This window comes from Miscanthus floridulus, chromosome 2 (assembly GCF_019320115.1).
Source record: "Miscanthus floridulus cultivar M001 chromosome 2, ASM1932011v1, whole genome shotgun sequence".
Taxonomy (NCBI): domain Eukaryota; kingdom Viridiplantae; phylum Streptophyta; class Magnoliopsida; order Poales; family Poaceae; genus Miscanthus; species Miscanthus floridulus.
The window spans coordinates 7789537-7803150 of NC_089581.1; the positions used below are offsets into that span (position 1 = coordinate 7789537).

Sequence of the window (13614 nt, forward strand, 5' to 3'; positions counted from 1 at the left end):
AAGTGCTGCCCTAAAAGAACTTGGTGTATGCCGAAGACATAACTCCTTAACATCCGATTCAATTTACTCCATCCAACTATTTTAGTTAGTCCAAGTCACACCTTAAAAATTCTCTTTTGTTTCTTTATGTACAAATTGTCTTTTAGTTTTATATTTTTGTGAGGTGATAGAGGACCCCCAACCTTCCCATACCTCCCTTAATACACCCATAAATTAGGTATTTAACTATCTAATTAGCTAGTTAATTTGCTATTTATATTTTTAATTTTTGTTTGTCCTCTATATTAATCTCTAATAGTATATTATATAATTAAAAGTTAGGCCTTCCTATTATTTTTTCCATTTCTTTTGTTATTATTATTGCCTACTAAACATTATTTTGTCCTCATAGCACCCCCCTATAATTTGTAATTAGTGTTTTGCTTGTTTGCTCCCTCTAAAATGATCTCCAATAGCATCTATATTATTTAGCACTAGTCTTCCTTTGTCTACTATGTTTATGTAACTATTAGTCTCAATGATCATTTAGCCCATGTACTCAACATTTAAACGCTATATGGTGGTACTCCATTTCTGTTTAATCATCAGTTTAACATGACTAAATTACCATTTTGCCTGTTTAAGTGGTCATTTTGTTCAAATAATGGCTACACGACAAATGACCGATTGTTTGACATTTAACATTTAGGATCTAGGGCTAATTAATTTTGCCCTAGTTTAACTACTTCCCGTCATTACCTTGATTCTTTTTATGGACAAAGAATTAGATTGATTAGGGAAAGGTTAGAGACTTCAGGTTAATTAATTACGTTCCCTTTTTCAGTTTTTAGCTATCTTTGTTCTGCAACACAAATGTTTGATTTTGTTGTTATGTATACTTTTGTAGTATATGTATTTCAAAACGCATGATTCTTGCTGGGTTGAATGCCCTTCCCCGTGCTGAAATCCTGGCTCCGCCCCTGGCCATGTCACCGACCAATGTGTCTAGTGTTTGGTTCAGAGACAACCTAACAACGCTAACCTAAAGTTGGTTGAGCGTCTGAGCCATCTAACAATGCCCCCCATGAAACAAGGCTTCTCTTACTCTCAAGGGCCTTAGTTACTGGGCTTAACTCCAGCAATAACCCTTAAATTAGGGTCACCGCTCTTTTAGAACCTACTTGATAGTCATATCACTTTTATTATTATTTTTTTGTTTCCCCCCTTTCTTATTACCATGATCCCATCTCCGTCTAGCGGTAGGGAGAGGATCTCGTCGGGGAGGAGACGGGGGACAAAGGGCTCGCCAGGGAGGAGGACCTCGACGGGAAAGGGCGGGCTTGGCCTCGGTGGTGGCGCGGTGGGAGGAAAGGACCTCGACGGGGAGAGGTAGTGGCGCCGGGCTCAGCCTCGGTGATGGTGCGACAGAGGGAATAGGGCGGTGGCGTGGCTGCGTGGGAAAAAGTCAGGACGGGAAAAAGGACACGCGAGAGGGAGTTTGTGTCGGAAAAAAATTCGTGGAAAGAAGAGAGCTCCCTAAGTAGCTCTAGGAGATGGGACGAGGGAGAATATTTGAGGACCTCCATGGAGCAAGGATTCGAACCTGTTTTTTTTTTTTTTTTGGTTTGACACAAAAAAAATGAATAGAGATCGTCCCTGTTCAAGATGCTCTAAGAAAACATGCAAAGCAGGCGACATCCTTGGCAGCCAATTCGGCAGCCCGCTCAAACTGGCATCTAAATTATGTACATCATCCTTGGCAGCCAATTCGGCAGCCAAGGATGTCGAACTGGCATCCATCTCGTATCATACTTGAGCTAGATGGCATGCGCTCGATCAGTATTACTACCGATACCATTCTTCAGCTAGATGGCCTCTTCCGTGCGCTCAAACTTGCTGTTCACCTCAACCACATCTCATTCGCTCACTGCCTACAGACTACAGTAGTTTGAGAAAGTGAGAATCAGCTGCCGCTGGCGGGAGAGTCGCGCCAGGCATCAGCGGTGCAGATCCGCTCTCCTTCGGGCAGCGGCCGCTCGTCGCAGCCAGCGACGGTGCGTTGCGCTTCAGCGGCAGAGGTGCCTAGTCCAGGATGAGGCTCCACTTTTCGGTCTCGGGTTGCGTCCCATGCCGTCCTGTTTGGCGACGTCCAATGCCCGGTCACGTCGACACGAGGTGTCGCTGCGGCGTAGTACTATGCCGAGCTGAAGCCAGCATTATCGAGTACATGACCAGCCTCTCGTTATTTATCGTTGGCTGGTTTGATGTGAGAAAAAAGTATTGTTTCAACTTATAATCGACTCATAAGCGAACATGCTTTGACTTCGGTGCCTGCCTCGAGCACTGGCTCACCCTCTCCTGTCAAGCAAGCGTGCTCTGAACCCATGTTGTCAGAGGCCGCGTCGTGCAGGCAGCTGGTGTCTGCAGCCGGGAATCCAGGCGCTGTCGAGGCAGAGGCGTGCGCTTTTGATTTTTCGTGCTCGGTGTAGATGTTTGACTCTGCACGTCGCCTGCTTTGGGGAGTCGCAGTGCTGTGCCATGAGGCGTTCCTCCGCGAGCCGGTTTCGGATTCGATTGATCCTTCTGCGCGGAACAGGCACGCGGACCTGGGCGACCCTCGGCTGCCTCGGGCAGTCGGGCTGCGCCGCGGGGCTCTGTGCACGAACGGGAGCTGAAGGAATTCGAGCACGACCCAGACCCGATGGTTTTAGAAGCAGCTGCTGTTTATTTTGACGCCAGAAGCAGCTGCTGTTACCCCCTACGCTCCCCGCCGGGCTGGCTCTTGGGCAGTTGCAGGATGCTGATGATGGTCGTGCCGCGGTGGGACGCAGCGGCGGGGGCCACAAGCCCTGACGATGTTCTCCTGCTTGGCCAAGATATCTCTAGCGGGCCAGGCCAAACGTCGGTGCTGGGCTGCTCGGCGCCCCCAGCCCAGGGAGGGGTTGTGCTTGCATGTGACCCTGCTAGGCTGCTACCCCTTCCGCGGTGGCATCTTCCTTCGTCGAACGCCGAACGCGTGACAGCGCCTCTGCTTACCCCGCTCAAAGCACCGCGGTTGCGGGCATCAAGCGCTCAGGCTCAGCGGACTGCTCTCGTCGCAGTGGCCGCTTAGCGAAGAAGAGTCGTGGAAGATTGGCAAATCCCGAGCTCCAGGCTCAGAGCGTCTTAATGAAGAAAGTTGGGGTTGCAGGAGTCATTCGAGCAGTACCAGACGATCTTCGACAGCCCCCCTCTCCGCCTCCAAACGAGCGGCTACGGTTGACGGCTACAACGGGCCATCCGTGCTGGAGGATTCCGCGTGAAGCACAGCACGTTGCCTAGGTGATTAGATTAGATGAGGTTGACTCCGCTTCTCGTTCGTCGGTCCCAAATTGTAACCGTGTAAGTCTGTTCGTTTGGCCTATGGCTTGTCGTAAATGATCGTAAATTTCAAACCGGGACAGTATTTTTCTCTCACACAAATCAGCCAGCAGTACTTCTTCACGAACCAGCAACGATACGAATCAGCCAACCGAACAGGCTCCTGGTTTGCGTTGTGCAGCCGTGTTGCTAACCTCTTAATGAAAAACGTGCTCCTTGAGCGCGGTCGCGAAACATTGGGCTGTGAGGCAACCAGACACAATCTACATAACCGCTTCGCATGAAGTGATTTTTCTGCCTTCAGGAAAATCACGAGAATATACCGTCAGATACTTTCGTAAGATAGAATAGAAGTGTCTTATTAGATACAGCTATTGAGTTGAACGGGCGGCACTCTGCCAGACTAAACAATGGCAAAACTAAGCACCAAATGCCCTGAAACAATACTCATTTTGTTAGGCCACATCCAGAATCAGTGACAATTTCCAGTGCAATCAACAAACTCCACTATACATCAGCGTAGACTCATGCAGAGGGCGACTGGACCCTGCTTACAGCACAAGCACACTCAACGACTCAACGTCTCATCCAATTATAATTACACAGCCTAGGTACACACTTTGTCAGCTAAATATAAGCGGTAAAAAATGCAGTAAACTAAAGGATATATAATAGTAAGCCCATGAAGGCTTCTAAGCAGTGACACTAGCATCTATGTACATGTTAAGATACCCTTAATCAATGGTTCCTATGAATGAAACGATACCCTGCTGGTTCTGAAACGAAGGGAGGCTCTCCATCAATCTTTGTTGTTTTCAATTTCAGGAAGGGGCGCTCCTGACCTGGCATAAAATACCTTCAGCACGAATTCAGCCGCAGGCGTGCCCACAGATGACCGCACTCGGCCCTTTGGTCGTTTGTCAATCCAGTAATCTGCTAGGTCGTGCAGGGGAATTCCTGGGTTCACTGGCCTGCCGCCGCAGAGTATCTCCACCTGCAAGCACCTCTGTTGTAACTAGACGAAATGAGAAACAAAACGGTATCGGCTACTGAGATGCCGGTGTGCTAGCACCTTGGTGATGAGCGATTGACAACACGGTGTGCGTGTGACGTGTCTCTTGGCAGGTTGTGGTTGCAGGTGACAGGTGGAGACAAGGTACATGCGGCGACGAGTGAAGAACGAAGATAGGATGCCGCGTCGAAAAACCGCGTGGGCGGAGAAGGGCGGATCGAGGCTTGCGTTCGAGGGACAGGCGATCGTGCGGTGTACGTCTACTGTACCTGGCTACATGGCGGGAGGACGTCGAGGGAGGTTTCCAGATTACGCCACAAAATCCGGGGTTCGTTGGTTGAGCCACAAAGCCATGCATCGTACCGGGACGCTCGTGCGGCGTGCGTTGGCCGAAGAGGGAAATTCTGGCGATCGCGATACGATTTCGGATGGTCGTGCGGCGACATCGCGAGGATCACATCGCGGAGATGGAGGGATCGCGGACATCGCGGAATTTGCCATGGAGGACGTAATTGGAATTTACGCCCCTACGTTGGATTTATCTAGCGTAGGGGGTATGTGAAAATAGGTCGTGCCACCATTTGAAGATATAAATATGTGGCACCTAGGGTTGAGAAGGGTGCGGAACGTTTTGGACTCTCGGCGAGTTACTATTCACGCGTGAACCGTACTCATGAACAGTACTCGTGCCCCGGGGTTTCACGGTTCAGTTTTTCTCTCTCCGGTCTAGCCTAGGGTTTGAATTCTAGTGAGAGGTTTTTTTGTTGATCTCTCCGATTAAGAGAGGGAGGATGTTCGGGCAGAGGCTAGATGCACTTTTGTAAGTTCAATTACTCAATTTAATCTTTCATCTATAATGATTGATCTTGTGCATCTCGATTGGTTCTTTACAATTCTCGTCAGCATCTGATATAGTCTGCTTGTTTTATTTTTATCTCAAGATCCGTAAGTCCGATTGACGTGATTCCAGTTGGGTTAGTTTCGTAATTTCATCTAGTTTAATCTGACAAATTTTTAGGTCGATCGGAGTTACGGATTTTCGTTCACATCAGGTTTACTAGGTACATAGAGTTCTGGCCAGATTTGAAAAACGTGATTTAATCAGGTTTTGTGTTTAGGGGAAGGGTTAGAAATTATTTTTGGCTTCCGCGACCATTCACCCCCCCTCTGGTCGCCCGTTTCGATCCTTCAATTGGTACGAGAGCCGGTTTATGTTTTCTATACCTTAATCGGTGCTGAAAGCTATGGCGACCAATGAAAAGTTTGATGTTCGCGCTCCGTTTTTTGATGGGACTGATTATGATTACTGGAAGGCACGTATGACCAACTATCTCAAAGGCAAGTCGCTGAAGCTATGGAAAATCACACAAAATGCCACATATGTGATTCCAGCTGAGGAACCGACTGACGCCGCTGAGATCGGGCTTCTTGAAACAAATCATCGTGCTGTTGCTATTTTACAGGCTTCTATTTGTAAAACTGAATATGATCGGGTTTCTAGTGAAGATCTCGCTTATCAGATCTGGGAGAAACTTAGAAAATATCATGAAGGCTCAAACACTGTGAAAAACCGAAAATTTGAGATTCACCGAAAAGAGTTTGATACTTTTTGCCAATTGCCTAGTGAGTCTATTGATGACATGTTTGCACGTTTTCAAGTGATTGTTAATAAGATGAAGGCCATGAATAGCAATATGCCTTATGATGATCATGCTAGGGCTCTCAAATTATTACATTCACTTAATGATGAATGGGATATGAAAGTTGAGGCGATCGTTGAATCTGTAGGTTATGAGACTCTCACCACTGATGAGCTTTACAGTAAGCTCAAATCAAAAGAGATCGAAATTGTTTCTAAGCGTAAATTGAAAAATCCCACAGCTGCTTCTTCTTCTAACGTTCCAATGGCTTTGGTTTCTGGAAATAAGACTAACACTAATGCTAATCCAAATGTTTCCAGTTTTGCTTTGTCTTCTTTGTGTCATGTTGCAGATGAGGAGTTGGAGGTGCTAGATGATGATCAGCTTGTACTGCTCTCCAACAAGTTTAAGCGTGTGTATGACAACAGGCGTAATAGAAGACGTTCAGATGGCTGCTTCAACTGTGGTGAGCGAGGACACTTTGCTGCTGATTGCCCAAACAAGCAGAGATCTTTTGAGCAGGGCAATAACTCCTCCAGGCGCCATGAGAAGTTCAGGGAGAGGAAGAAGAAGAAGGATAAGCAATGGAAGAAAGGCGGATAAAAATACTCTGACAAGCAAGTCGCTAAGGCTGCAAATGTTTTGTTATCTTCTCTTGGACAGTATGTTTCAGGTGGCTCGTCAGACTCCAGCGATTCAGATTCCGAGGATGAGACACCCAAGAAGAAGACAGACGGACTTTGCTTCATCACTGATGCCGGCATCAATGGTGGGATATGTACTATGGCCTTGGAGGGTGATGCATCAACCGACAGCAACGATGAAACTTCTGATGATGAGGTAGATACTTCTGCAGAACAAAGAATAGCTAATTTAACTAAAATTATTCATAAGCAAAATAAAGTGTTGGCTAAACTTAAAACTGATTATGATAAAACTTGTGCTGAACTAGCTACTCTCAAAAATGCTGCATCTAATCCTGCTGAACCTGATGAATGTGAAGAATGCTCAATTCATATGATTTCGCTTTCTAAATTGCAAACCAAGTATTCTTCCATTGTTGATGATCGAGATAAACTTTATGCTGAACTAAATGAACTTCGTTCTCGGTCGAATTTGCTTGGTACTTGTGTTTCTTGCCCGCTTCTGAAAGTTGACTTGGATAATGCTTTATGTCGGGTAAAAAATTTTGAAGAACACACTTGTCCTGATTTGCCGGTTTGTTTGATTTGTCCAACTTTACGATCTGAATTAAATGTTGCTAAATCACATATTGTTGAGTTGGAAAAACACACTTGTCCGGTTCTTCCTTCATGCCTAACTTGTCCTAATTTTGTTGTTGAAAATAATGATTTAAGGGCCAAACTTGCTGATTTGGAAGAAGAAAATAAGCATTTGAGAACTATTCTTGGTTGGTGTTCTATTCGTGAGCCTCAAATTGGTATGGCTATTGCTCAAATTAAACGGGGTGAGCGTTTTGGTCCCGGTTATGACTTGAAACATGTTTTTGGTGAAAAAAGTGGACCGCATGTTGATGAGAAGAATCCACCTTTGGCTAAATATATTGGACCACCTCCTAGGAAGGGTTCAGGTGTCACCTCTGATGGGTTGCTGGTTGAGACATCTAGATATGCTCCTAAAAAGCAGGTTTGGGTGCCTAAGCCAAAACACTTCAAGGGTGTACAAAATACTAAGCCAAATGGTTCTTCTTGTGATCATTTTGCTAAGCCTGTTTTTGTTGCTTCTAGTTCTAATGCTGAGGCTTCTTTCGCTCCTGCACGCAAGCTTTATCATTGTGATTTTTGCAGTCATGATGGTCATCTTTATGAGTTCTGTTATCGGAGGATGCGTGCTGAACGACGTGAGCAGTACCCCACACGTGGTACTCATGATCATCGTGTTTTTAGATGTGAGCAGTACCCTGTACGTGGTACTCATGATCGTCCTGTTTTGAGACGTGAGCCATTTGTTCGCTCTTCTGGTTTTCGCTCACGTACTCGTGCTCTTGCACAACATCGGGATGACAGACCACGTTTTCCCCCTCGTGGTTCTCATCGTTTTTTGAGAACTTTGATTTTGCTAACGCTTCTTTTGAGCAAGTGGCTCAGCACTGGTTTTCATTACATTATCCTAACCCCAGTGTTGAGTCATTAGCTCACCCTCGCTCTCGTTGTTGATTGCAGGTTGGAGGTGAGGAGGACATATGGATAATGGACTCCGGTTGTTCGCGCCACATGACCGGAGATGATAAATGGTTCTCCAGCCTCACCCCCACGAGCATAAAGGAAAACATCACTTTTGGGGATAAAAGTCAAGGTAAGGTAATGGCGCATGGCTGCATCAAGGTAACAGATAAATACATGTTAAAGGACGTCGCATTGGTAAAGAATTTGCATTATAATTTGCTGTCTGTTTCGCAACTTCTTGAGGATGATTTTGAGGTTCGTTTTAAGAAAGGAAATTCGCGTGTTCTTGATTCTGCTGGTAACCTTGTTTGCAAGATTTCTCCTTTTAGACGGATTTTTAAAGCTGATTTTTCTAAATCTTTTGGTGAAACTCGCTGTTTAGTTGCTCATGGTTCCCCCCTGATTTGGAAGTGGCATCGTCGGTTGGGCCACTTGAGCTTTGATTTGCTTTGTCGTTTGAGTTCATTGGATTTAATTGATGGTTTACCGAAACTCAAGTTTGAAAAGGATTTGATTTGTGCTCCCTGCAAACATGGAAAAATGGTTGCTGCTTCTCATGCACCTGTGACTCAGGTGATGACGAGACGACCGGGTGAACTGTTACATATGGACACTGTTGGTCCAGCCCGTGTTCGGTCTGCTGGTGGGAAGTGGTATGTGCTCGTCGTTGTGGATGATTTTTCTCGATATTCATGGGTGTTCTTTTTGGAATCTAAGGATGAGGCTTTCTCATATGTTCATGATCTTGTTCTGAAGCTGAAAAATGAGTTGTCAAATAATGCCGTTAGAGCAATTCGCAGTGACAACGGTACGGAATTCAAGAATTCTCGCATGAAAGCTTTTTGTTCAGAACAAGGTTTAGATCATCAGTTTTCCTCACCTTACGTTCCTCCCCAGAACGGTGTTGTTGAGCGTAAAAATCGTACGCTTGTTGAGATGGCTAGGACAATGCTTGATGAACATAAAACTCCTAGACGTTTTTGGGCTGAGGCTATCAACACCGCTTGCTATGTTGCTAATCGCATTTTTCTGAGAGCTTTTCTGGGAAAAACATCTTATGAGTTGAGATTTGGTCGACCTCCCAAAGTTTTCTACTTTTGAGTTTTTGGCTGCAAGTGTTTTATATTGAAAAAGGGAAATTTGGATAAATTTGAATCGCGTTCTTCCGATGGGTTATTTTTGGGGTATGCCTTGCAAGGGCGAGCGTACCGTGTGCTTAATCTTGATACTAACCGCATCGATGAGACATGTGAGGTCACCTTCGATGAGACAATGCCTTGTTTTTCTTCTGCTTTTGAGTGTGCAGGTGATGACGAGATCGGGCAGGATATTTTTGAGGATGAGAAAGAGGAAGATGGATGTGATGACGACGATGACGATGATGCCCAGCCTGCGATGCAGGGGGAGCCTGGCGCCCAGCCTGAGCAGGCGCCCTCCACCACTTTGGAGGATGGACCATCGCTGACACGTACATCTACAGCAAAGCCTGCAGCTTCATCGACTGTTGATCATGTACCGGCTGCAGTTGAGGGGGAGGCGATTTCAGAACGTACAGCACCACGACACATTCAGAATCGTCATCCTGCCAAGAACATAATAGGTAATTTGGATGAACGCACGACAAGGAACAGAGGTATGAAAAATAAAAATTATTGTGTCTTTGCGCATACTGCCTTTGTTGCCTCTTTTGAACCCCGAGATGTTGGACATGCTTTATCTGATTCTAACTGGGTCAATGCCATGCATGAGGAGTTAGAAAATTTTGCACAGAATCAGGTTTGGGTTTTGGTTGATCCTCCTCCTTGTAAACCAATTGGAACTAAATGGGTCTTTAAGAACAAACAAGGGGAAGATGGTCATGTTGTTAGAAATAAAGCTAGGCTGGTTGCTCAGGGCTTTTCTCAAAAAGAGGGTATTGATTATGGTGAAACTTTTGCTCCTGTTGCTCGTTTAGAAGCCATTCGTATTTTGCTTGCATTTGCTGCTTCACGTGGATATAAGCTTTATCAAATGGATGTGAAAAGTGCTTTTCTGAATGGTTTTATAGAAGAAGAAGTTTATGTTAAACAACCGCCTGGTTTTGAACATCCCAATTTTTCTGATCGTGTTTTTAAGTTGCAAAAGACTTTATATGGTTTGAAGCAAGCACCTCGTGCTTGGTATGCTAGATTGAAAACTTTTCTGCTTAAAAACGGGTTTAAAATGGGTTCAGTTGATAAAACTCTTTTTCTCCTCAGGCAAGGAAATGACACTTTAATAGTTCAGATTTATGTGGATGATATCATTTTCGGTGGTTCCTCTCATGCTCTTGTGAAAAAGTTTGCAGATGTGATGAGTAAAGAATTTGAGATGTCTATGATGGGCGAGCTGAATTTCTTTCTTGGCTTACAAATAAAACAAACTTCGGAAGGTACATTTGTGCATCAGGGAAAGTACACGAAGGATGTCATGAAGAAGTTTGCGATGGATAATGCGAAACCAATTTCTACGCCCATGCCGACTAGCGCTGCTTTGGATGCTGATGAGGACGGAGAGCCCGTGGATCAGAAGGAATATCGAAGCATGATTGGGTCGCTGCTGTACTTGACTGCTACGAGGCCAGATATACACTTTGCTGTGTGTATGTGTGCTCATTTTCAGCGTCCCCCAGGACTTCTCACCGTCAGGCGGTGAAGCGCATAATGAGGTATCTTCGATTTACTCCTGCATTTGGCCTTTGGTACTCTGCTGCTTCAACTCTCAGTTTGTGTGGTTATTCGGATGCTGATTTTGCTGGATGTCGTTTGGATAGAAAGTCTACATCGGGTACTTGCCAATTTTTGGGTTCTTCGCTCGTTTCTTGGTCCTCTAGAAAACAATCTAATGTTGCTCAATCTACTACAGAGGCTGAGTATGTTGCTGCTGCTAGTTGTTGTTCTCAGCTTTTATAGATGATAGCTACCCTTCGCGATTTTGGTTTGTCGTTTTCTCGCGTTCCTCTCTTGTGTGACAGCACTAGCGCTATAAGTGTTGCAAAGAATCCTGTGCTTCACTCTAAGACGAAACACATTGAGGTTCGTCATCATTTTCTGAGGGATCATGCTGAGAAGGGTGATATTAAGCTTAAATACATTGATACTAGTCAGCAACTTGCTGATATTCTGACTAAACCACTCGATCAAACCACGTTTGCACGTTTACGTGGTGAGTTCGGGGTGTGTTACCCATTCTAGTATCATTGTAAGTTGCTTCAGTTACATGTGCCTTATACTTGTTTTGGCTAGTTTGCGATCGATGCTTTTGGAGAGGTTTGAATGCTTTGCTTGACCAATTTTATTTTGAAAACAGCACAGATATATACTTAAAAAATTATGTTGGGCTATGCTTGCTTTTCTGGATCTAGTGACTTGTTGAATACTTGACATATATCTTGCTCATGGTTCGGTAGTCAGCTTCTTTTAATGGGTTTTCACTGCAAATGTAACTCATAATACAAGTTTTAACTCGGGAGTGCATAGTATGGTTGTGAGCAAAAACTCTAAATTCCCATATCTCTGCTATTTAGCTCATGATCTGCTTGCCTTATTGAAAATTTAAATATGGGCGCAACTCTGTTTTTCCCATGTCCCTGCTGGTTCTCGCTCATAAACAAAATTAAACAAACTGGCTGGGCACAACTCTTGCTTCCCATATCCCTACTTATCATGCTCACAAAAGTCAGAATTAAATATGACAAGTGAATGCATTTGTGGGCATTGCAGTGAACTTTGACTGAAGCTGTGTATCTGTCGTGTGAGCTCGCTATATGTTTTGTCTTTAGCTTTGCACTGAGTTTGGAATGTGCATGTTTTTGCCTGGCACATTAGTTTTCAAACAGATTTCAGTTCTAAATTTTTATTAGTCATGGCATTGTATTGTTCCTTCTCTGGATAGCTAGTGTTGTTGGTTAGCTTTTATAAGTATTTAGCATATGTCTCAGAAGCTTCAACTTGTGCTTTCTCACATGCTTTTCTCTAAATTGGTTCCTTGCATTTTATCTTGATGGAGTGCTTTGTCAACAAGGGGGAGAGTGAGTAGCGCACAAATTCATTCTTGCAGGGGGAGTTCGATCATTCTTGCAGGGGGAGTTTGAATTCGTTTTTGCTGAGACTTGGCATGCTTGTTTTGAGGGGTTGAGGGGGAGTTTTGCTGAAATTTATGAGTTTTGCTGCTGAGATTGCTTTTGGAAAATTGATATGGCTTTTGATTCATTTTGGGGAGAGTGATTTTTTTTGTCTTATTGTGTCGAGCCTAGCTTTTTCGTTAGCCCATGTCTTTGGGGATCAAGATTGTTTCTTTTTCTTTCTTTTTATTTTTTTTAGTTCCAATAAATTTGTGCGGTGTGGTGTTGTCAATGCACTCATCAAGGGGGAGATTGAGATGCCGGTGTGCTAGCACCTTGGTGATGAGCGATTGACAACATGGTGTGCGTGTGACGTGTCTCTTGGCAGGTTGTGGTTGTAGGTGACAGGTGGAGACAAGGTACATGCGGCGACGAGTGAAGAACGAAGATAGGATGCCGCGTCGAAAAACCGCGGGGGCGGAGAAGGGCGGATCGAGGCTTGTGTTCGAGGGACAGGCGATCGTGCAGTGTACGTCTACTGTACTTGGCTACATGGCGGGAGGACGTCGAGGAAGGTTTCCAGATTACGCCACAAAATCCGGGGTTCGCTGGTTGAGCCACAAAGCCATGCATCGTACCGGGACGCTCGTGCGGCGTGCGTTGGCCGAAGATGGAAATTCTGGCGATCGCGATATGATTTCGGATGGTCGTGCGGCGACATCGCGAGGATCACATCGCGGAGATGGAGGGATCGCGGACATCGCGGAATTTGCCATAGAGGACGTAATTGGAATTTACGCCCATACGTTGGATTTATCTAGCGTAGGGGGTTATGTGAAAATAGGTCGTGCCACCCTTTGGAGATATAAATATGTGGCACCTAGGGTTGAGAAGGGTGCGGAACGTTTTAGACTCTCGGTGAGTTACTATTCACGCGTGAACCGTACCCGTGAACAGTACTCGTGCCCCGGGGTTCCACGGTTCAGTTTTTCTCTCTCCGGTCTAGCCTAGAGTTTGAATTCTAGTGAGAGGTTTTTTTGTTGATCTCTCCGATTAAGAGAGGGAGGATGTTTGGGCGGAGGCTAGATGCACTTTTGTAAGTTCAATTACTCAATTTAATCTTTCATCTATAATGATTGATCTTGTGCATCTCGATTGGTTCTTTACAATTCTCGTCAGCATCTGACATAGTCTGCTTGTTTTATTTTTATCTCAAGATCCGTAAGTTCGATTGACGTGATTCCAGTTGGGTTAGTTTCGTAATTTCATCTAGTTTAATCTGACAAATTTTTAGGTCGATCGGAGTTACGGATTTTCGTTCACATCAGGTTTACTAGGTACATAGAGTTCTGGCCA

The 13614-nt window shown here is 45.0% G+C and overlaps 1 protein-coding gene across 1 annotated transcript in view; it reads right to left on the reverse strand.

Annotated features, from left to right (window-relative positions):
- Window positions 1-3832: 3832 nt before the first annotated feature.
- The window catches only part of LOC136537821 (E3 ubiquitin protein ligase DRIP2-like), a 43717-nt gene continuing 33935 nt past the window's right edge, over window positions 3833-13614 (reverse strand). The window contains exon 7 of the mRNA XM_066529789.1: window positions 3833-4333. Coding sequence (XP_066385886.1) covers window positions 4139-4333 — 195 coding nt within the window. The 3' untranslated portion in view covers window positions 3833-4138. The remainder of the gene's footprint in view (window positions 4334-13614) is intronic.